A 24,684-nucleotide genomic window follows, 5' to 3' on the forward strand; every position below is an offset into this window, starting at 1 on the left:
CAAAATTATAAGTTCTCAGTCTAATGAATTCAACAAGAATTTAGCAAGCAGAAAATTGCTTGCTAAATTATGTAAAACTTCTTGTTTTCTTGCGAGTTTATATCGGATTTTAAAATCAAAATCACAAGATATATAAACTCAGAGTGACAGATATATAAAGTGACAGATATATAAAGTGACAGATGAATCTGCAATGCTGAGGAAAAATATAAACTCGCAATTGCAAGAAGAAAAGACTTGAAGTCCTTTTATCTTTTTTATTCCTTGGTGGGGAAAAAACAGCAGAATATAAACTCTGCAATATAAGAAAATAATTCAGAATTGAGAGGCGCAAGTCAGTTTTTTCTCTCGCAACTCTGAGTTTGTCTCTTTTTTCAGAATTGTGAGATATAAGCTGCAATGACCTTTTGATTTGGGCAAAAACAAACAAACAAACAAACAAACAAACAAACAGTAATGCGAGACGGAAACTCATCAGATGTAAAAGACATTATTTTCGTCAACGTTCTTCGGGATAAAAATTTCTAATCAATTCTTCATGAATAAATACATTTTTCTTCTTCTACATCCCGTTTCATTCATCAAAGTAAAATTAATTGAAAACTAAATTTCACGACATGCCGCTTGAATAAAACCAAAACGTTCTGAAGTTTATACAACGTAACTTTATTACCTAGAAACACAAGTTTTAACCAAGAGTTTAGTCCAAAAATACGCACAATGCATTACTGCAGAGAATGCGGACTATATTGCAACACGATGGCGTTACGATGGTCAGCCGACGGTCATGACGGGCGTGGCGTCCTCCAGGTCACGTGACTCAGAGCTCTGCAGCTCGCGCCGGATCTCAGACGTAATCTTGGCATGCGTCTGACTCTTCAGCAGCTCCAGCAGCGCCTCCTTCTGTTCGGAGGACAGGTCGGCTTTGTAGCGCTGCACCAGCGTCAGCAGGCTCTGGTGCCACAGCACCGGCAGCGTACGTTTGTCCGTGCGGAACGACAGAAAGTGCGCGACCAGAGCGTCCAGCACGCGGAAGGGCAGCGCGTACTTCTTATCCAGCAGCAGCCGCAGGAAAACGCTGTTGGCTCCGTTGTACTCCATCTCTGCGATTTTCAGCATAGCAGCGCTGCAACGAATAACGGCGGATTAGTAGAGCGTAACAACTACACTTACGTCAATAACGTCGGATTATTGGGAGACTGAAGTCATAATAATCTATTTGATCTTATTCTCAAAATATCTCATATACGCTTTATTCTAGTATACCTACAACTTTATTCTTGAAATCTGGCCATTTTTTTCTCATAATCTAAGATTATTTTATTTTTATTTTTATATTTTAGCCTGTCAACAAAATATGAAGTGTTCTTTAGTGCGCTTGAAAAGTGTGTGCACCATTAATATGTGTTTAAAGCTGCTGATTTAGTTTGAGAGAAGGTTTTCTCATCGTGTTCACCTGGAGTGCAGCACAGGGATGGAGCATCTGGTGACGATGCTGCCGATGATGATGGCCTCTCTCAGAGTACATGTGCCGGATTCACACAGCGGCAGCAGGATTCCTGCACACACACACACATTACAGTAGTTATTAATGCATTAAATTCACTTCTATTTACAGCATTTTAGATTCAATTTTTATTTAAGGTAAGACAGTACTAATAAATAGGGTAATAATGTAAAGGCAAAAAAGTGTATAGCCTGAATATACATGTAATATACTGCAAGTCGATAGGATAAAAGCGTCTGCTAAATGTAAAATGTTTTCGATTACAAAATGTTATATTTAAACATGCAAAACAGCATTATGTAATTAAATATGCACCAGTTTGTACAGACATTGGATAAAGCCAGGCACATAATTCTTGTTTGATGTTATCGTCATATTAGAGTTAATTTTGGATTTCTGTTTTCATCACTGCATAAATCAGAAAACAAACACATTTTCATCATGTTTTTAGAAGTGTTCTATAAATGTGACCCTGGACCACAAAACCAGTCATAAGGGTCCATTTTTAAAAATAAGCATTGATGTATGGTTTGTTATGAGAGGACAATATTTGTCTGAGATACAACTATTTGAAAATCTGGAATCTGAGGGAGCAAAAAAATCTAAATATTGAGAAAATCTCCTTTAAAGTTGTTCAAATGAAGTTCTTAGCAATGCATATTACTAATCAAAAATGAAGTTTTGATATATTTACGGTAGGGAATGTACTAAATATCTTCATGGAACATGATCTTAATATCCTAATGATTTTTGTCATAAAAGAGAAATGTATAATTGTGATCCATACAATGTATTGTTGGTTATTTCTACAGATATACCTGTGCTACTCATGACTGCTTTTGTGCTGCAGGACACATATCAGTGTGAATGATATAAGAACTAACCTTCAGAATACAGAGAGGAATAAAACTGTAAAGTTTGATGTAAATAAGTGCTGCTAAAGTTTAAAAAAATAAGTTAAAAACAACAACACGATTACAGTCACTTCTGAAGTTTAGTGTCGCTCGATTTCTTCTCTGGCATTCGTCAGATACTACAGTAATGATCTGTTTATGAGTTTGAGTTGATCTGTTCTGGTGGAACTCAAACTAGTCGCTGGTGAAGCTCACCGGTATCCTCTAGTGTTCAGTTAAAGAAACTGCACACTGACTCAGTTTAAAGCAGATAATCAGTAATGAAGTGCATGTAAACTGTGATTTGAGCTTTACAGTATTGGAATATTTCTGTGTGTGCTTCAGACGTACCTCTATGCCAGGTTTGAGGCATAACTTTGGCATTGGCTGTGTAAAACTCGCCTTTAGTTTATTGGGAATATGCTGATTATGCATTTAACTAAAGGCCGGTTTGACACAGTCAAGGCAAAGGTGGCACAGAGGCGCTTCTGAAGTGGCATTTAGGTGTTTTCACACTTCTTAATGCTGCTCAGAGGTGGCATGAATGCATTTACACAGCAATGATAACTATATACTTTGATACTGAGGTGGGTCAGAGTTAAATCGGGCTTTCATGGAGCATTGCGTCGTTTGAGCTTGAGCCTTAAGTAAAGGCTGCTCTGTGCCTGCTTAAAATTTAGTGTAAAGATGCAATGCAGCATTAAAAAGTCGCATTAAATTATGCCTGACCTGACCCACCTCAGCCCCTAGTATCATCAAAGTGTACAGTTGTAATTGCAATGTAAATGCATTTATGCCACCTCTGAGCAGCATTAAACAGTCTGTATAAATGCCGCTTCAGAAGCGCTTCTGTGCCACCTTTAATGTGTATGTCTTATAACAAAATTACACTGCATTTTCCCATTAATCTCTAGTGGAAATACTGCAGATACTCCTGATGGATTTTAACGAATGCCAAATTTACACTGCAAAGGTGGCATAGAAGCGCTTCTGAAGTGGCATTGCTAAGGGTGGCAGAAAATATCGATTCTCTCTTCAATGATTCTGAGTTGGGTTTTCTTCGAATCAAATCATGAAACCAGTGTAGATTCACAAGCCTAGTGTTTGCACACTGCTTAATGCTGCTCGGAGGTGGCACTTTTACATTTTTACTGGGGGTGTAACGATTCGCTCGTTTTCTCGATGCATCGATTACAAACCCCGACGATGCATATGTAACCATCTTGAAACATGCATTCTTAAATCATGAATCGCTGATTTCAACCAATAATCGATTTAAAACAGCAAGAATCTACGCTTTATAATATACACACATTAAATTACTACAAGCATGAATTAATGGAGACCTTGGCGTTTTTATTTTATGTAGGGCTGCACGATAAATCGGAATGAAATCGTAATCGTGATTAGGCAAACGCTGTGATATTCATGCGCATCCTGCCAGTGAAGCATGGTTCTGTGATCAGTGGGAAATCTTTACTATATTGACTACTGATCACAGAACCTGGCACGATGCGTTCAATTAATCGCGCAGCCCGAACTCATCGGATGCTAAATACTCACCTTTGAACCAGGCTCCGGGTTTGAAGAGCGCTTTCTTCAGCGCGCTGTAGAGGTGGAAGTTCAGCCGCTTGTACTCGGCGATGTCGTCTCGGATCCTGGGAAGCAGAACCAGATTGTAGAAGCGCTGGGCCATTCGCTCCTTCAGATTCGACGAGAAGATCCTGAAGAACCACACGAGCCAAACTCAGAACCAGGGCTGCTCGATTACGCCAAAAATCATAATCACTTTGGTCAATATTGTAATCACGATTATTTAACACGGTTATGAGTGGGCCTTATGACCAAAACTTTATGTGTGATTTAATTAAAGATACAGATACATATCAAATACATATTTTCTATAGAGCTGTCAAACGATTAATCGCATCCAAAATAAAAGTTTTAGTTTATGTAATATGTATGTGTACTGTGTTTACTATGTACCGTAAATATAAACACACATATAGTACATATTTACATGTATAAACATTTATATTATAAATATATTTAATATAGCAACATGACGTTTTTCTTATTATATACACATGCATGTGTATGTATTTATATACACATAATAAATATACACAGTACACACACACTTTCATTCATTTATCACATAACGGGCAAAGGTTTATGTGAATAATGTCGAAGCGCCGCATTTCAACGCATTTTTGCGTGTATTGGACCGTTTAGGAGCTAAAAGATTACTTTTCATGTCTATGTTCTGTTCATCTCTAATCGTTGGAAACCTAAACTGAAACGTTTTTTTGATTAATTGCACAGCCGTACTGAGAACACAAAGCGGCGCATGCGTGACCTCTGACCTGGTGGCCTGGTACATGGCGGCGGCCGTCCACGTCTCGGGCTCGGTGAGGTACAGAACCTGCTCCCAGTTGGACAGAGCCGGGATGATCTTGAAGGCTTTGGGCAGTTTCCCGCTGCGGTATTTCGACAGGACCTGCGGCGGGAGAGCGTTAGCATTAGCGCTAGCGGATGACGACTCGAACACTACCAGACAAACGTTTTTGGAGATTTAATGTGTTTTAAAGAAGTCTCTTCTGCATTTATTTGATCCAAAGTACAGCAAAAACAGTCATATTACAAAATATTTTTATTTTACTAGTCCTAGGCAACGATTAATTGTGATTAGTTGCATCCAAAATAAGTTTGTTTATATAATGTGTGTGTGTATATTTATTATGTGTGTATGTGTATTATATATATATATATATACATACATACACACACACACTGTTTATAGACATACACTATATATCTTGAAAATATTTACATGTATATGTTTAATATATAAACACAACTTTTTTTAGATTTAAATACATGCATGTGTATTTATATACACACACATAATAAATATAGACAGCGCACACATATGTACACAACTTTTATTTTGGATGCAATCATTGCTCAGCACTAATTATTCTAATGTAAATCAGCTGTTTTCTGTGTGAATATGTGTTAAACTGTCATTTATTTCTGTGATATTTCTGTGTATTTAACTTCAGAAATCACTCTAATATGCTGATTTACTGCTCAACAAACATTATTATTATTAATATTATTATCAATATTTAAAATAGTTGAGTAATTTTTTTTTCAGGATTCTTTGATGAATAGAAAGATCAGCATTTATCTGAAATAAAAAGCTTTTGTAACATTATGCACACTATACCCTTCAAAAGCTTGGAGTTTGGAGATTAAATCATAGAAATTAATACTTTTATTTAGCAAGGATGCTTTAAATTGATCAAAAATGATAAAAGGCATTTACAAAAGATTTTATTTCAGAAATAAATGTTCTTCTGAATTTTCTGTTCAAAGAAACCTGAAAAAAATCAGGTTTCAATTTTCAACAATCATAATAAATGTTTGTTGAGCAGTAAATCAGTATATTATTATGATTTCTGAAGATTACAGTAATGATGCTGAAAATACAGCTGCAGATCACAGAAATACATTACAGTTTAACACATATTCACACAGAAAACAGCTGTTTTACATTAGAATAATATTTCACAGCTTGACTGTTTTTGCTGTATTTAGGATCAAATAAACGCAGGCTGGATGAGCAGAAGAGGCTTCTGTAAAACTCTTGCTGTCCAGAAGCGTTTGACCGGCAGTGTGCGCTGAAGACCAGCGCTAGCGTACCTTGTTGACTCCTCTGTACACCTCCAGCACCCGCGGGTCCAGCTGAGGAGCGGCGCGCCCTGACGCCTCGGACATCACGGTGCCCACCTCCGTCTGCTTCTCCGTGATCTTCTCCATGATGATGTCCGCTAGCGTGCGTCTGCGGCGACACAATAACCTCCATTCTCACTTATTTACTTACTTAGTTTCATTCACCAACTCCTGCGTAAAGCTAAAAGCAGCCTAATGGTTTTAAAATGACTGAATTTGTATTTAACATTACAAATATTGCAAGTTACTAATTATAATGCTTATATTTCCTCAGTTATTCAAAAAGCAGCTACAGAAAACGAGCAAAGAACATCATCACCGACTTCAAAAATCACCTGGTAACCATCTATTCACTTTGCTTCCATCTGGTAAGCGCTTCCGTAGCCTGATGGCAAAAACTGAGAGACTTAGGAGGAGCTTCTTCCCCCAGGCCATCAGGCTCCTAAACTCTAACTCTGTGTCATAACATCACTGGACTCCATGTAAATATCACCATATCAATAAGCATCAGAATTTTTCTGCTATTTAAATACCCTGTACAACTTTTTGCACATTCCTCTTATTACTATTTAAGTCAACAACACTGACCTGCACATTTATATTTATCTTTTATTTTATTCTACTTCTTCTTAATATTTGTATTCTATATAATTGCACTGTTCTTGGAGCGGACCTGACCTACATTTCTCTGCTGGTTATACTCTGTATAATTGAGTATGTGACGAATAAAACTCTTGAATCTTCAGTCTAGCGTGAGTTTATGCAGTTTAACAAACACTTCATTATAATCACTGTATGATGAATAAATCTCTTATACTGACGTCACTCATACACTTCTGCTCACCAAGCCTGCATTTATTTGATCCAAAATACAGCAAAAACAGTCAAGTTGTGAAATATTTAGTATGTAAAGCAGCTGTTTTCTATGTGAATATGTGTTAAAGTGTAATGTATTTCTGTGATCTGCAGCTGTATTTTCAGCATCATTACTCCAGTCTTCAGTGTCATAATATTAATTAGATAGCATTACTAGCCTGATAATAATAATAATAATCGTCTTGATATCGTCCAAGGCATCAGCCACAGGGTGCTAACGATATTACCGTAACCGTACGATGCGGCGTTCGTAAACGGGCCGCGTGCGAGTCTGCTCACCGGAGCGGCGGGTTTTTGTTCATGAACATCTCGATGGCCTTCTCGTCCTCAGGATCCACGTCCACCGCACCGCCCGTCTCCTCCGCCGCATCATCGCCCAGCGCCGGCCAATCATCATCAGAGTCTCCATCCTGTGTGCTCGGACCTGAGACAACGACGAGTTCAGTGCATATATAGCTTATCTGTCTGTCTATATATCATAAATATCTGTGTTTATATATTATACATATCTATCTGTCTGTCTATATATCATAAATATCTGTGTCTATATATCATAAATATCTGTGTCTATAGAATATATAGACTCAGATTTACTTTGTAAACATCTGTTGGTCTCGATTGGGTCTGTATAGACATCTGTCTGTCTATATATCATCCCAGATAGCACACATACGTCTGTAAGATGTCTGTTAAAGATCTCTTGATCTGGAAAGCATCTGCTGTCTATAAACGTCTGTAAGATGTCAGTTTTACATGCATTCTAAATCATAAACATCTTAAGACATCTAGTAGACGTCTATTAACGTCATATAGACGTATTGCAGATGAGCAAACACCCTAAATAATACATCTTGCAGATGTAAATGCAGACGTCAAATAGACGTCTCCGAGATGTATGTGTGCTATCAGGGATAAATATCTGTGTCTATATATCACAAATATCTGTGTCTATATATCACAAATATCTGTGTCTATATATCATAAATATCTGTGTCTATATCTCATAAATATCTGTCTGTCTGTCTGTAGAATATATAGAGTCACCTAGTTGAGTGGCTGGTGGTCTCCTGGTCTCTGGAGTGAGTCCTAGCTCGATCTGCAGCTCCTCCTGTTGTATTCTGGCCTGCTGGAGGATCTTTCTGGACAGTTTCTCGTCCACATACTCCTGCTCCTCCTCGCCCCGGTCCCGGCTCCGGTTCTTCAGACGGCCGCTGGACCGGACCGCGTCTCCCTGCAGGATCTGATCGGCCAGAGACAGACTCCTCTTCACCTTCGGCATGATAAACTATTCTTACTATTACCTCATGACATGCAGCTGAGCGCAGAACACACGTGTGTCTGAAGCAAATGGCGCTCTGTGTGTGTGTGTGCGCGCGGCTGATCTGGGATCAGATGAAAGAATCGAGCGCTGTTCTCAGTCTATATCCGGGGCTCTAACAGCTGATCTCAGAGCGGCGCTGCGTCACACTGTTTACTTCCGCTCAGCTCTCGGTCCACATGAGATCAACTGCTCTCAGTCAGTATTTTAGATCATTTTATTTAATTATATAGATCATTACAAATATTTCTGTACTGTCCAATTCAAGTTTTTTTGCTTTATCTGATTTAGTGTTAATTACGAAAGCCGGATTGATCCGGAAGTAAATACCGGACGATTGAATAAATGATTGCGTTGTAGAATTGTTTTATGGTAATATTCTAGGGAATTGTTAATATATGTATAATGGATATCTGTCTGTAAACTGATGCTTATGTACCCTCTCGTTCTCCTTTTTTTCTCTTTCTTCTGAAGCATGTGAAATGTTTTGTTGTTGTTATATATTGAGATATGGCCCTGTACATGTACCTGTTCTTAATAAAGCATTAAAAAAAAGAAGAAGGGAAAAGAAAGAAATAAAAATAAAAAAGACTTGTTTTATGGCTCTTTTTGAGTGTCCCGGTGCTTATAAATCATTTATAGAGGCTGTCAGAAATTACCTGTAAAAAAGATTTTTGATGCTGTAAATAAAACAAAGATTATTCAACTGCGTTTTACAAGGAAACACATTTAGCAATTTCTGAGTGAAAATAGTCATATATTAACATGTGTGTGTGTGTGTGTATATATATATTAAAGCATTTTCTTATTTTGTATGAAAAATAGCTTGTTATTGTAATTAATATTACACAAACTAAAATAAATGTATATTAATTCAAAATAAGAAAAGCATGTAAAATAGATATCTTAATAGCACAATGTTTTTATTATTTGGATCTCAATGCTCTTCTGTGAAATCTGAACGTGGCGAGTATGATATCATAAAACCATACTGAGTTTATTCATAGTTCATGAGTTTATATTTCATGTATTTAAAGGAAAAGATATATGTATATATAAACTAAGCCTTTTCTTCAGGTTTTGTACTAAAATATCTCTTAAATTTGCTTTAATGTGAGGGATATATTACAGAAGCAACGAGTATATGCATGTAAATGACAGAAGTCACATTATTGCACAAACACAACATATGAATACTAGGGATGCACCGATAACACTTCTTCCAGCACTCGCCCGATACCGATACTCTTCGGTGCTTGCCGATACCGATATTTTCATTGCATTTGTACATTTTTTAAATATTGGGTACAGAAACTAAAAGAGTATGTATAATGTTAATTGCTTAACTTAATTTATCAAATAAATACAGTCAAACCAAAATGTATTCAAACACCTTTAAAATGTCTCACATTATCACGGTTTATTCGCTATAGTTTAGAAAATGGTAATAAAATATGACAAGAACTTCATGCAAACCTGAACCTCAGTTTTCCCCAGACTCGGTCTGAATAATTGTTGGTCCCAAATTTGTATCAATTTTACTGGTAGTCTACTGTATGAAGAATTTTTGGTTATAATGTCACAGTTTACTTTATTTTGACTGTATAATATCTTTGGTTATTTTCACACTTAATTATGCTCATTAAAATGCATTTGACAAGTTTGTGTTACTTTCACTGTTCATTGTTTTGCTGTATGGTACATCATCTTTAATTTACTAGCATTAGAGCGGCTCCATTGCAGCGGCTCAGTACGGTAATCACGCGTTTTGCTGTAATAATGCAGGGAACCACTGGTTATAAATCTCCTAACTGTGATATTTTCAGAAATAAAAATAGCTTTTTTTCATCTGAAACGTGCTGCAATTTATATTTGAGCTTGAGGATGGCTAATCTGAGTTTGTGCTCCGTGTATTTGATCATTTCCTTTAGGATGCCATCGACACCACAGGCGTTTAGGGTTTTCAGGGTTTGTATTTTGTCTAATCAGCTCGTGTCTAAAGGCTTCTGGTAGTCTTTGATGGTCGACTCTAAAACCCTTAGTTTTTCACACAGTGCATGTTGTTCCTGGTTGTTTTCTATATTACTAAAAAGGTTGGAGAAGTGGTTTATCCACACATTTCCATTCTGGATGGCTAGTTCTTGATGATCAGATGTGTTTAGTGTGTTCCACTGTTTCCAGAAGTGGTTGGATTCTAAGGATTCTTCTATTTCTTTGAGTTGACTTTGTGTTTTGCTCTGTTTTCTTTCTTACAGTATTCCTCTATATTGTTTAAGTTTCTCATGATAGAGATGACGGATGTTCTCATTGTCAGCATCTCTGTGTTTCTGGTTTGATAGGATTCTTACTTCTTTCCCAAGTCTCTTGCAGTCATTGTCAAACCATTTCTCAGTGGCATGTGCTCTTTTTGTGGTTTATAAATGTGATAATGTTGCTGAGACCTCAAATATTCTGTTCAGCTTGTCTGCTGCTAGGTTTGTACCTTCACTGTTGTGCAGGAAAGGAATTGATCTGATAGGACTTGAATTTTAGTTTGACCAGTTGTGCTTAGACATGTATCTTTACTGTTTAGTTTCCATCGATACGTGTTTCTCGGTGAGTGGAGCTGGGTTTGTTTAGATGTTTCTTGGTTAAGTAGAGGGTTACTATGGTCTGATAGTGGGTTTAGTTGGCTGACTGTGAACGCTCTGAGGGAATTTGGGTTAAGGTCTGTAAGAAAATAGTGGACTGTACTGCTACCAAAAGGAGAGCTGTAGGTGTATCTACCGTAGGAATCTCCTCTTAGTCTGCCATTGACTATGTACCTAGGTGCGACACAGATGAAGAAGATGTGTGCTGCTTTTGTTTGTTGTTTTATCATAATTGTGTCTTCGTGTGTGTATAGGTGTGGGGAGGACGTCACCTCCAGGCAGGTGTTTGTCCCCCTGAGAGTTAAGTGTGTCCAGTTCTTCACCTGTTCAGGCATTTAGGTCTCCACAGACCAGTACGCTTCCCTAATTTCTAACCATGTATAGAATTGTCCTGTTTTAGCTGCTTTGACGGCATGGACAAGATTTGATCTGTACCAAATAAGCATCCTCCTGAGTCTCTTGCTTGTGTCACTCCAGGCAGTTTAATAGATGGGATGAGGAGTTCTCTGTAGTCTTTGGGGCAGCCGGTGGGTCCATCTCTGCTCCAGGTCTCCTGCAGGATGAGGATGTCTCAATTCTTTATTTCTGAGTTGAAATCTGTGTTTCTGCTTTTGAGGCCAAAGGTAGATGATCTCAGGCCTTGAATATTCCAGCTTGATATTATAAATGCTTTGTTGTTCATAGGGTCTTAGTTTTGTTGATAAGTTTTGACCTATGACAGTAGGTGTGAGCAGATGAGGTTGAGCATCTGACGGATGTCTCTTAGCTCTGTTGCTGTGGCTTGCACTGGTGCTGTTGTGGGTTTTCTGCTCACAATCTGAGCATAGCTGTGACTGCCAGGGACCTGCTTTCTCTCTCTCTCTCTCTCTCTCTCTCTCTCACTGTGTGTCTCTCTCTCTCTCACTGTGTATGTGTGTGTGTGTGTGTGTGTGTGTGTGTCAGTGTGTATCAGGTGCTGGTGGCGGAGGGGAAGAGCGTGCAGCAGACGGTGGATATGCTGCATAAGAAGCTGGAGCAGCTGAGGGCCGTTAAACAGGGGAACTTCTGGGTGGACTGCGAGACGTACCACACCACAGGAAACACCACCGATGAGCGCTACAACCACAAAAGCAGTCATCAGTAGCACAGGTATATTTGGAGCAATAGACAACAATACATTGTATGGATCAAAATTATACATTTCTCTTTTATGACAAAAATCATTAGGATATTAAGATCATGCTCCATGAAGATATTTAGTAAATTTCCTACCGTAAATATATCAAAACATCATGACTTATGACTGGTTTTGTGCTCCAGGGTCACATATTTATTATGTATATATAAATACAAACACATACAGTATATATTTTGAAAATATTTACAAGTATATATTTATCAATATAATTTATATTATATATAGATATATTTAATATATAAACAGCATATTTTTCTGAAATATGTAGATATGTATGTGTGTATTTATATATACATAATAAATATACAGAGGTCAAACACATATATTAATGTAAACAAAAACTTTATTTTGAATGCGATTAATCGTGATCAGCACTGGTCAAAATATCTAAAAGTTCTTAATTTAAGATTCATTTACTAGATCAGCAAAATTATGTAAGATATTTAGTCTTGTTTCCAGGAGGAAAAAACACTAAATTAAGTGCATTTTGCTTTAAATAAATTAAATTATCTGTCAGTGGGGTAAGTCAAATAATCTTGTTTTAAGAGTAATTTCCAGATAATGTTAAGCAGAATGCACTTAATTGAGTTTTTTCCCCTGGAAACAAGACTAAATATCTTACATAATTTTGCTGATCTAGTAAATGCATCTTAACTTAAGAATTTTAGTCCCCTCATGCTTCAAACGCTCCACCATCATCCCCGTCCCAAAGAAACACAAAATTACTGGACTTAATGACTACAGACCTGTGGCCCTAACGTCTGTAGCCATGAAATCATTCGAAAGACTGGTTCTGGCTCATCTGAAGGACATCACTGGACCCTTACTGGACCCCCTGCAGTTTGCCTACAGAGCAAACAGGTCTGTGGATGATGCAGTCAACATGGGACTGCACTTCATCCTGCAGCATCTGGACAGACCAGGGACTTATGTGAGGATCCTGTTTGTGGACTTCAGCTCTGCTTTTAACACCATTATCCCGGAAACCCTTCAGAATAAACTAACTCAGCTCTCCGTCCCCACCTCCGTCTCCCAGTGGATCAACAGCTTCCTGACAGACAGACAGCAGCTAGTAAAGCTTGGCAAATTCACATCCAGCACTCGAACCATCAGCACTGGAGCTCCTCATGGCTGCGTACTCTCCCCACTGCTCTTCTCCCTCTACACCAACGACTGCACATCTAAAGACCCCTCTGTCAAGCTCCTGAAGTTCGCAGACGACACCACACTGATCGGCCTCATCCAGGACGGAGACGAGTCTGCTTACAGACAGGAGGTTCAGGAGCTGGCTGTCTGGTGCAGTCTCAACAACCTGGAGCTTAACACGCTCAAAACTGTGGAGATGATAGTGGACTTCTGGTAAAATCACTCTGGACCCCTCACATCCAGCACACTCCCTCTTTGAACTGTTACCGTCTGGTCGATGCTACAGAGCTCTGAGCACCAGAACGACCAGACACAGGAACAGTTTCTTCCCTCAGTCAGTCCTGTTACTGTCTTTCCGTTGCACTGTGGAGCTTCTGTCACTACAACAAATTCCTTGTATGTGTACCTGGCCAATAAAGCTCATTCTGATTCTGAAAATGCATCATTATGCGTGTTTGTAGCGGATCTCGTAGCTTCCTCCTGACCAGCAGGGGTCGCCAGTGTGTTTTGAATACTTCAAAACAGAATAATATGTTTTTTAAACAATTGGTTAAATTTTAAAAATACTCCATCACTAAAATATGTTTATCAGCTGGTAGGAAATTTTCTCTGAATGCGAGCAGCCACCAAAATGAACATTTAAAATAACGACTGCTATAGTTATAGATTTTTTTATTTAGCTTTCAGTATATCAAGGCCTCTATGCACTGGTGTTAGTACAGAAACACTACATTTGCATTTAGCAAAAGCAGAGCAGATGATTGGCTAGAAAAGACCCATTCATTTGAATATGCATGAGCAGAACACAATGTGGGTGAATGCAGAGCCACATGCAATCAGTCTTATATTACACATGATCTTAAATTAGCATCAGCCAAATCACAGCAATTAACCAGCTCCACTCATTCAGTTCAACACCATAGACATCTACGACAACACACATCAGCTACTATTCGGCTCAACAACACAACATGCGATATTACAGGAAATCTAGGAGTTCCCCATTTTACAATTTTACAATCTTATCAAGTGGTCGGATAAAACTCTAGACCACAGTTGCAAAGCATGCTGGGTAGGCATACCGTATACTTCAACTGCATACATAGGTGTTCTTCAACCTGTTTACGCTTATTTGTTTATCTTTTCCGCTTTTGGGAAACCATATAATCTGTGTTCATTTTATATGCCCTTGCTCATAAAAATCATCTTAAATGTAAAAAAATAAATAAATCCTGGACAAGGTTAATCTGTTCATCTGACCCCGCCTCTGGAGCTTTAAAACCTGACAGACGCCTCCACAACCAATGAGAGACCGGCTCCACTGCGCTACCGACCGCCGTCTCGACCAAGCAGAACACGGTCGTCGTGCGACTGATCGCTCCTCGGCCAATCAGCGTGCAGTGACGCCGGCGCTGGGCGGGTTCGGTTGAGCCGAAAATGGTGACAGCTCGCGCGTGCGGATGATGGCGGTAAATAACAGCTCAAAGAGAGTGTAAAAAACCCCGCGCAAACATTAACCGTCATTTATCTCTGCAAACGCGTTTCACCGGCTGTCTCGTGCAGGACTCGCGCCGCGGCGCCGTTATTTCAGAGCCGATCGGTGGCTTTGCGGTGTGAGTTTATTCCGTGGCTGCGGCTCTTGCTGGTTTTTGTTCAGCGGGTTTAAAGTAACGGATCTCTCGCGCCGGTATAAACACGCACGCAAACACACCGATCGAGCGCCGGTAACGGAACCTACCGGATCCGCCGCTGCCGCGAATTCCGCGTGTCTCCCGGCGGAGCGTCTTTTGTTCTGTGAGTAGCGCTAGCGGGTTAGCACACACACACACACACACAGACACAGACAGAGAAACACAACACACACACAGAAACACCACTCTCACACACACACACACACAGAGAAACACAACACACACAGAAACACAACACTCTCACACACACACACACACACAGAGAAACACAACACACACACACACACACAGAAAACACAACACACACACACACAGAGAAACAACACACACACAGAAACACAACACTCTCTCACACACACACACACACACACAGAGAAACACAACACACACACAGAAACACAACACTCACACACACACACACACACACACACACACAGAGAGAAACACAACACACACACACACACACACACACACACACACACAGAGAAACACAACACACACACACACACACACACACACACACACAAATATTCAAACAACACACACAAATATTCAAACAACACACACACACACACAGAGAAACACAACACAGAGAAACACAACACACACACACACACACAGAGAAACAACACACACACACACACACACAGAGAAACAACACACACACACACACAGAGAAACAACACACACACACACACAGAAACACAACACTCACACACACACACACACACACACAGAGAAACACAACACACACACACACAGAGAAACACAACACACACACACACAGAGAAACACAACACACACACACACACACACACACACACACACACAAATATTCAAACAACACACACACAAATATTCAAACAACACACACACACACACAGAGAAACACAACACACACACACAGAGAAACACAACACACACACACACAGAGAAACACAACACACACACACACACACACAGAGAAACAACACACACACACACACAGAGAAACAACACACACACACACACAGAGAAACACCACACACACACAGAGAAACACAACACACACACACAGAGAAACACAACACACACACACACACAGAGAAACAACACACACACACACACACACACACAGAGAAACAACACACACACACACACACACACAGAGAAACAACACACACACACACACTGCATTGTGAGACAAACACTCAAGTCATCCATTGAGAACATATATAGTCACAAACACAACTGTCACATATGCATACACACACTTAATCATATAAAGCACCACACTGTTTAAAATCAGAATGGAACCATTTAATGGCACGATTTGTTTGTTCAAGTTTAGTAAATAACGTGTTTTCATCCACAGTTTTGATTCTGCATGATGAAGTGTTTTAAACTGTACAGCGGCAGGATGCTGATGCTGGAGCTCGCCGTTTCTCACAGTGAGTAATACTGCTTAAAACATTGGGCACTTTCGCACCGGAGGAACCTTTTCATAGTTTCTAGAACAGGGTCTAAAACAGTTCTATAGGAACTAGGACTAGTCGTAGATCAGCGACAAGCTACGCAAATCGTGCTCAGAATCGCAGATGAATCGCATGCGATATATATATCGTGCAGCCCTAATAGGAAATACCAGTGACATAAGTGTACGCAATTGGCCAAACGCTTACGAAACACTGGCTACCCGGCATTTTTAAAAAGCTATAAATATTTACTCCACAAACATGAAGAACAACAAAAATAACGGCATTTACCTGTTCTCTGCAGTTTTCATTTCTAAGCCTTGATGATATGTAACTGCAAGTTAGTCAGATTTTCATGCTCTTTCAATCGCTTATATTGTGCGTTTGCATCTCCGTTATCAAGAAACCCACGGCCCACAACAGAAACCGCTCCGATCACCGCATCGTCCATTCACCGGTTGTTGATTCGTGGATCGATTCTGAGATTATTGGAATGCATTGCTATTCTCTCTGGAATCGATTCTGATCTTAGTTTAACAGTAGATGGCGCTCTAGGCTAGTTTTTAACCACATACTCAAATGCTCATGAAGAAGAGCCCTTGTGCGTTCAGGAGAGTCATGTAAGTGGTTAAATGTACTTGTACTTGAAATGTACTTGAACACCCTTGTAATTCGCTTCAACCTGTTTCTAAAGCATGCAGCGCCATCTGCTGTTAAAAACTAAGCTCAGAATCTATTCAAGGGAGAATCGCTTTACATTCTGATAATCTCAGAATCGATGCAGAGCAATTACTTGATTCGCGATGCATCGATTTATTGTCCCAGCCCTAGTTGTTGATATTTGTAAACGCCGCGAATAAAGACATCGCAGTGGGACGCTTCAGAGTTCCTGAATGCAACCAGAAAAATAACCAAGTTCCTGTAACTATGCGGTGCGAAAGCGCCTATTGAGACATGCATGTTTTCAGTCATCTTTATCAGCAGTAATGCGTTTCTTACTTAAAATGGTAACTTATAAACATTACATTATCTTGTCCTTAGGATGAGTGCGGTCATGGCGTGTGGTTCCTGACTCAAAGTGCTCATGCGTGTTGGGAGACATGGATCGCTGTAAGCATGTGGTACGGTTCCGTTTGGGCCAGGGCCACTCCATCCTCAACCCGCAGATGTGGCGTTGTGTTGACTGCGGCACCACGGAGTCCGTATGGGCTTGTCTGAAGTGCGCTCACGTGGCGTGCGGCCGCTACATGGAAGAACACTCCCTGAGTCACTACCAGACGACGCAGCACCCGCTAGCCATGGACGTACGTGAACTGGATGTATTCTGTTTTGCTTGCGGCGATTACGTGTTGAACGATAATGTCGAGGGCGACTTGAAGCTCCTTCGTGGGGCGCTATCTACCGTCCGCAGCCCTGGTCAGCGCTCCCTGCGTTCGTCGGCGTCCGATGGCGGACTTCGAGTGTGCGAGGTTGCGCGGGACGGCGCTATGCAGATGGCGTTGTGGCACAGACGGAAAAGTCTCCTTCAAGGTGCCTTGTGCCGTTGGAGGAGCCTACAACAGGAGCAACACCGGAAGCGTGAAGAGAAACGGGAGCAAGAGCGAGAGGAAAAGCGACGGCAACGCAGAGAAGTCAAGAAGCGGCTGATGGGCGAACTAGCCAATGTGCCGCCGAGGAAAAGCGCGCGGCTTCTTACCCAGGCTCCTCGTCCCACACTCGCACTTATTCCTCAGAAGTTCCGTGATCCTCCAGAACGACTCCCTTCGGCTCCCAAACAGTCCCTGCTGTTGCTGTCCAACAAGCCCCTGTCGCGCAAACCGCTTCGTAACGCGGGTCGGTTGCACCGATATCACGCCTCGCAGTCATCACGGCGCAGGAAGCTCGCACCCGGAGTCACGGGATTGCGCAACCTCGGGAACACGTGTTACATGAACTCCATTCTCCAGGTGCTGAGTCACTTGCAGAAGTTTAGGGAGTGTTTCCTCACGCTGGACCTCTGCGAGACCGAGGAGCTGCTCGCTAAAACCAACCAATCGCAGGGAGCCCTCACTGTGTTGGGCCGCATGGGGAGGACGAGCGGAGGTGCCTTTAACAAACAGATTGTTCCGCCCAGCCTGAGCTCGGCGGAACTAGTGCAACCGAAAGAGCCACGGTCCTCAGCTCGGCAGCAGATGTCATTGTGTCACGAGCTGCACACGCTCTTCAGGGTCATGTGGTCTGGTCGGTGGTCGCTGGTGTCTCCGTTTGCCATGCTGCACTCCGTGTGGAACCTGATCCCGGCGTTCCGCGGATATGACCAGCAGGACGCGCAAGAGTTCTTGTGTGAGCTTCTGGACAAAGTCCAGCAGGAACTGGAGTCGGACGGACCCAGGAAACACTTCCTGATTCCGATCACGCAGCGGAAACTGTCCAAACAAGTCCTCAAAGTGCTCAACACTATCTTCCACGGACAGCTGCTCAGCCAGGTGACGTGCAACTTAACACGTTTTGACCCGTGTTTCCCAAACTTGTTCCTGGAGATCCCCCAACACTAGTAAATTAAAGAGATAGTTCACACATAAATTAAAATGACCCCATAATTTTACTAGGTGTATATGACTTTCTTCATTCAGAGGAATCCAATTGGTGTTGTATTTAAAAACGTCCTGGCTCTTCCTAGCTTTATAATGGCAGTGAATGGCTGTTATTTTTCAATAGTCCAAAAGAAGTCCAATAAAATGCATCCATCCATAGTAAAAAGTGACTTGCACTCATGCTGACGTCCTACGTCATCTACCGGAACAGCTTTCTATTGTGAGCATGTGTACGACAGTTAGCGGAAGCTAGAGATTACGGTTTATACAATTTTAATTATGGATATTTTTCTTACAAAAGCACATCGATTCGCTACAAAAGGTCTTTATTCACCCCCGAAGCCATGTGAGGCACTTTATATGATGGACGGATGCACTTTTTTTTTTCTGGCTTCAATATTTCGACCCCCATTCACTGCCATTATAACGCTTGTAAGAGCCAGGATGTTTTTAAATATAACTCTGATTAAATTCATCTAAAATAGGTGATGTCACGGTACCAAAAATCTAGTAGTCGGTACCGATACCACTAAAAGTACACGATAATCGATACCAAGTCAAAACCACAGTAAAACAAATAGCGATAATACTTAAGCATTAACTCCTTTACAGTATTTAACATTACAAAAAAGCAACATTAGTGGCACTTGGCCTTCAAAATAATACACACACCTTTACTTTGAATGCAAGCATTTGTTTAAATTCACTGACATACTGGCAGGCTGAAAATATTTATTAAGACATTAACAATTATTTAAACCAGTAATATCAGCCAATAATTTTAATAAGGATAATCCATGGACGGATACACAATGGATGAACAAGCTGTAGCTGTCAGACAGTTATGTGTGTGTGTGTGTGTGTGTGTGATCAGGTGCAGTGCTAGTGCTTTCAGACATGCGTGCTCTCATTTAAATCTCACACAATCATATTCATATATCGTCGTCATCTTCTACGTGTGGTTCTTCTGTGCTTGTAGGCATTTTTGCTTTTTCTTTACCCTTTGAGGACCGACTAACACACTTCCAGGCATATGGTCTGCCTGGCCCTGTCAGTTCTACTGAAGAAAAACAAGTATCGGCAGAATTGTTTATACTGACTTGGTACCGTAGTATCAGTTCTCGTGACATCCCTAGTCTGAAAGAACAAAGGCATATAAACCTAGGATGACTTGGGGGTGAGTAAATTATGGGCTAATTTTATTTTTGGGTGAACTAACCCTTTCAACACCCCCAACTTTTTTAGTAGAGACTCTATTTTGGGTGCGAAAGGAGACGTGCAAAATGTTGAAGGGCTTCAGGAATGTGTTTGGTTTAGATGTTTCATTTTGAATTGATTGGAAAAAATATATTAAAACTAAATCACTGAGTGAGTTATCTGCGATAATCAATGTTTCTAAACTGAACCTGCAGGTAACGTGTCTGTCCTGCAAGCGCAAGTCGAACACAGTGGAGCCGTTCTGGGATTTGTCTCTGGAGTTCCCAGAACGATACCACCGTATGGAGAAGCCCAGCACAGCGGCGTGTCAACGGAGCTGCTCACTGTCAGAGATGCTCGCCAAGTTCACGGAGACTGAGGCTTTGGAGGGCTGCATTTATGCCTGCAACTTCTGCAACAGTAAGTTGTGCCTTTCTTACAGATGTCACAAAGTTGTTGATGCATTTATTTAAATGTCCTGCATTTTCAGGAAAGCGCCGTAAATCATCCCATAAGCCCCTGTCTCTTTCGGAGGCCTGTAAGCAGTTACTCATCTGCCGTTTACCTCAGGTGCTGCGGCTACACCTCAAACGCTTCCGGTCAGTCAGAACACCTCCCATGTTTTACCTTGACATGTTCGTTAGTTGGAACCAGGATCGTCCAAACTTGTTCCTGCAGAGTTCAGCTCCAAACACACATAAACTAAAGTAAACCTTCTAAAGGTCTTCAGACTAGAAACTGGTTGGAGCTAAACTTTGCAAGACATAGGTCCTCTAGGATTGGACACCCTTGGTTTGAACCTCATGCTAACGATTCCATCCACACTTGTCCAGGTGGTCCGGTCGGAATCACAGGGAGAAGATCGGCGTCCATGTGGCTTTTGATCAGGTCCTGAATATACAACCATACTGCTGCTCGGACGCTGCTCCGACGCCGCAGAGAGAAGCCTACACCTATGACCTATCTGCTGTAGTGATGCATCATGGGAAAGGCTTTGGCTCAGGGCACTACACGGCCTACTGTTATAACACTGAAGGAGGTGAGTCACGGTTCCCGACTAGCGAACTGCACCTCAATCTGCTTCATGCAGACCGCTCACAATTGGTGCGAACACAACCCTCGGTTTAAGCAAGCAGCCTGCATGCTTCAAATCTCTTGCAATGCATTTGCAACAGACAAATGCAAGTTTTACTTTGTGCATGTTTTGGCAGTAGAAGCAAAACTTTCCATTGTTTACTCCAAAGTTATCAGGCTGCAGTCTTAGCCACTAGTACTCAAAGTCAGTAGCTGGGTTTCCATCCAAAGTTGCGAATTGAACTTGTGCAAAAATTGGAATATAACATAAAACATTTGCGAATAAGAACCGTTTCCATCCAACGAGTGAAATGGAACAAAATCGTCACTTCCTGACAAACTAGCACTAAATATCACTAAGAAAACTAGGAGAAGCCACTCAAAATAATTTTTATATACAATAAATGACTTGCGCCTCAGAGCGAGACGACCAAACACAATAAATGCGGTCATTACTTTCGGAGGCGGATGCCTGCTGTTTGGAAAGTTTTTTTGCAACTTTTTATTTAATTCAATTCAATTGAATTAAATAAAGGAATGCATTGCTGTAGGTCAATTTTAGACGGTTTTATTGGTCATATCGACGTACCACGTTGTTGTGCATGGTTTGCCACAGTAAATGTGTTTGCGTTGCAGGTTTCTGGGTTCACTGTAACGACTCAGAGATGAACGTGTGCAGTGTGGAGGAAGTGTGCAGCACTCAGGCCTACATCCTGTTCTACACGCAGCGCTCCTCTTAGACCTGTCTGTCTCTCGCTCTCTTCTCTCTCTACCTGTTTCTCTCTGTCTCTCATTGGAGGTCTGTTCCTGACATCAGCCGTGAGACTCAGAGATTGACTGGTCTCTGCTGGCACAGTCACACTTTACCCAGGGCATTCAGGACCAAACTACACTCACCTGCAGGGTCCAGAACAGCAGGGACACACACAGATCAGCCCCTCCGCTGTCGGCGAGAGAGACAGATGGACGCTCATCCTGGAGAGAAATGCGACAGCAATATGATCATCACACACTCTGAATCAGGAATTCTTCACCTTTGATACTGCGACTGTTTTCTACTCTCTTTCTAATCGGGATGAAATTCAGGAAAACAGAAAGCCTCTTCATTTACATCAGTGGTAAATGACCGAACAATCTTATGACGCTGAATGTCTAGTTGTATGCGTGTGTGTTTGTGTGTGGAAGGGCTTGACTGCCGACCTCTGACCCTTGACCTTTGTCCTGTATCGTGAGAGCACCTGTTATCGACTTTATAGATCTTGTGGGATCTTCCTGATGATAGTGAATAAAAAACAAATCATGAATCCCTGAGTTACCGTCGTCTTTATATTTGATGCACATCATTGCTGACCGACAGGTATATAGTCAAACAGGTTTTTGAAACCATTAATCTTGTGTAATTAGAATACATGCTGATAGTGAACACATACATAGAATATTTGTGTTTAAACGCACGTGTTACTTTAAAAGAATATTTAAATTAACCGAAAAAGTATTTAAACAATCCATTTACATCTGCACGTTCTCTCTTTTAAGAGGTTTGGCAAAACTGGGTTTCGTGAGTTGATAAGCTAATGTGAAGCAAATAATGGAATATGTTTTTACTTGCATGTCATGTTAACTGAGAACTGAACATGTAAACATGCTGATAAATTACTGAAGTGTTAGCAAAATTTCAGGAAGTACTTAAAATATATTAGGTCGAATGATTTGGATGACCCCCCCCCCCCCAATAATGCAAAATTTATGCAATAATTACGATCAGTTTTTTCCTCCATTTAAAAATAGTAAAAAAAAAAAAAAGTGCACAGATAGTCCAATGATTAGTGTGCCAACATATGCAACTGTGCTTGTGGCGACCAGAGTTCGAATCCCATCTCGAGGTCTTTTGCCGATCCCACCCCCTCTCTTCACCCAATACTTTCCTCTCTGTTCTCAATTGTCTTCTCAAAGGCAAAAAGCCCTTAAATATGACAAAAAAAAATTAGTTTTTAAACACAATTTTTCAATTAATGCAGTGTTTCAGATTAAAATAAAGACTAGGCCCACAAAATCTAATTTTTGAAGGCAGATTAGCACCTCCTGGTGAAAGCAAGGAAAGAAAAACGTAATTATATGGCGTAACCACTAGTTGCCTTTATAGGACTCTATATAGAGGTTTGTGAATTCCCTAGTTGTTTGTTGACATAATTGTTTGCTTTTATTAGGTTGTGGATTTAAATGTAAATTAAGGCATTCTCAAAGACTACTTTTTGTCAAGGTTTATTAATTAATTTGTTTGTTTGAAATGTTGATCTAAAGTGTGCATGTGTGAGTGGGAGTGTTAATTATGCCTTCTAGATGTTTTAGAGTTTCACCTTCATTGCTGTGCACTTTTTTTGCATCGTTGTGGGTTTGTAGATTGTACACACACAAATGTTCTGTATTTTTGGATTTTTTTTGCCCATTTCCCATTAATTTTCTATGGCGGCAATTTTTGACCATTTAGCATGTTCAAATCATACCCTCAATTTTTTTGTGTTCACATAACAAAGAAGCTTCAAATTTTTAAAATTTATTTTACTAGAGTGACCGAATACGTAATTTTAATCAGGGGGGTTATATCAGAGGTTTACAATTATTTAAGCATGGAATTAACGCGCATTTAAATTAAATTATTTCACAAACACTTTCAGTTCTGCTGTGCCCTTGCTGTCCCTAACAGAACAATCTGCCAGTATTAATATTGCATTAACACCCTCGCACCATTTGTCAAACCCAGGCTAGTTACTCTTGTTCAAATTAGTCTTTGTTAAATCTTTCTTGGTTAAATAACTTTTAAACCAGCCAGTCAAACTGAAACTTACCGTTACGAAATCTCGCGCCATTTTAGCATTTAAATTCCCTCAGGCGGTCAGCAAACGGTCCGTGGACGCCACTTATGGACAATTAATCCATGATATCCGTTAAGGTAAGTCTAAAATAAGACTAAATATAAAATGATCGATGTATAAATATTAAAGTGCTTATCTCTACGCATAAAATCTGATATTAGCCATTCGGTCCTCGTTTCTCTTTTCCGAGCACAGTTTGTCAGATCTATCTTATTTGCATAATGTTAATTAAAGGAAGCTGTTTTCCATCATCAGGAAGATAATGAAGTGTGTAAAACCCCCATCTGAACGCCAGGTAGCGCCCTTAAGCAGTTTTTAACATATCGATCCTGCAGGGAACCGATCAGATTGATTCCTGACCGATAAACCACATCACATCTGCTGATTTATAGAGCAGGATGACAAACATTAACCTGTTTTAGTGAAAAGAGGCTATTAACGAAGCATGCTGTATAAATTAAAGATCATCTGTCTCATGATTTTGAGCCGGAAGCAGGTGACTGTAATCCATCCTGGGATTAATGAACTTGATCTGGA

General features: G+C 40.5%; 2 protein-coding genes across 4 annotated transcripts; one reads left to right on the forward strand and one right to left on the reverse strand.

Annotated features, from left to right (window-relative positions):
• Positions 1-222: 222 nt before the first annotated feature.
• LOC306874470 (bystin-like) lies at positions 223-24,340 on the reverse strand. Of its 2 annotated transcripts, XM_079424536.1 has the most exons (9): positions 24,121-24,340; positions 22,172-22,249; positions 8,059-8,254; positions 7,294-7,438; positions 6,109-6,247; positions 4,767-4,900; positions 3,964-4,124; positions 1,457-1,559; positions 645-1,126 (listed from the first exon to the last, which is right to left on the reverse strand). In XM_079424536.1, the coding sequence occupies exons 1-9, from the start codon at positions 24,139-24,141 to the stop codon at positions 775-777; spliced, it is 1,329 nt and encodes a 442-aa protein (XP_079280662.1). In that variant the 5' UTR covers positions 24,142-24,340; the 3' UTR covers positions 645-774. The 2 variants fall into 2 exon arrangements, with proteins under 2 accessions (XP_079280663.1, XP_079280662.1); XM_079424537.1 differs by lacking the exons at positions 22,172-22,249; positions 24,121-24,340 and having other exon boundaries at positions 223-1,126; positions 8,059-8,483.
• Positions 14,674-22,584, forward strand: LOC306874468 (ubiquitin carboxyl-terminal hydrolase 49-like). Of its 2 annotated transcripts, none has more exons than XM_079424533.1 (7): positions 14,674-15,079; positions 16,331-16,406; positions 17,472-18,895; positions 20,416-20,620; positions 20,691-20,799; positions 21,034-21,239; positions 21,911-22,584. In XM_079424533.1, exons 3-7 carry the CDS (start codon positions 17,531-17,533, stop codon positions 22,012-22,014), a joined length of 1,989 nt encoding a protein of 662 aa, XP_079280659.1. In that variant the 5' UTR covers positions 14,674-15,079; positions 16,331-16,406; positions 17,472-17,530; the 3' UTR covers positions 22,015-22,584. The 2 variants fall into 2 exon arrangements, with proteins under 2 accessions (XP_079280659.1, XP_079280660.1); XM_079424534.1 differs by having other exon boundaries at positions 14,683-14,754; positions 21,911-22,582.
• Positions 24,341-24,684: the final 344 nt, after the last annotated feature.

This window comes from Barbus barbus, assembly GCF_936440315.1.
Source record: "Barbus barbus genome assembly, chromosome: 9".
Taxonomy (NCBI): domain Eukaryota; kingdom Metazoa; phylum Chordata; class Actinopteri; order Cypriniformes; family Cyprinidae; genus Barbus; species Barbus barbus.

Bases quoted from the DNA above. Each gene is read 5' to 3' on its own strand.
- LOC306874468 (XM_079424533.1), top strand. From the start codon at position 17,531: ATGGATCGCTGTAAGCATGTGGTACGGTTCCGTTTGGGCCAGGGCCAC. The intron at 20,800-21,033 runs GTCAGTCAGAAC...ACACTTGTCCAG, and splicing joins CTACACCTCAAACGCTTCCG to GTGGTCCGGTCGGAATCACA. The intron at 21,240-21,910 runs GTGAGTCACGGT...TTTGCGTTGCAG, and splicing joins CTGTTATAACACTGAAGGAG to GTTTCTGGGTTCACTGTAAC.
- LOC306874470 (XM_079424536.1), bottom strand. From the start codon at position 24,141: ATGGCGCGAGATTTCGTAACG. The intron at 7,439-8,058 runs GTGACTCTATAT...TCGTTGTCTCAG, and splicing joins ACCACCAGCCACTCAACTAG to GTCCGAGCACACAGGATGGA. The intron at 4,901-6,108 runs GTACGCTAGCGC...CTCCCGCCGCAG, and splicing joins TGTACAGAGGAGTCAACAAG to GTCCTGTCGAAATACCGCAG.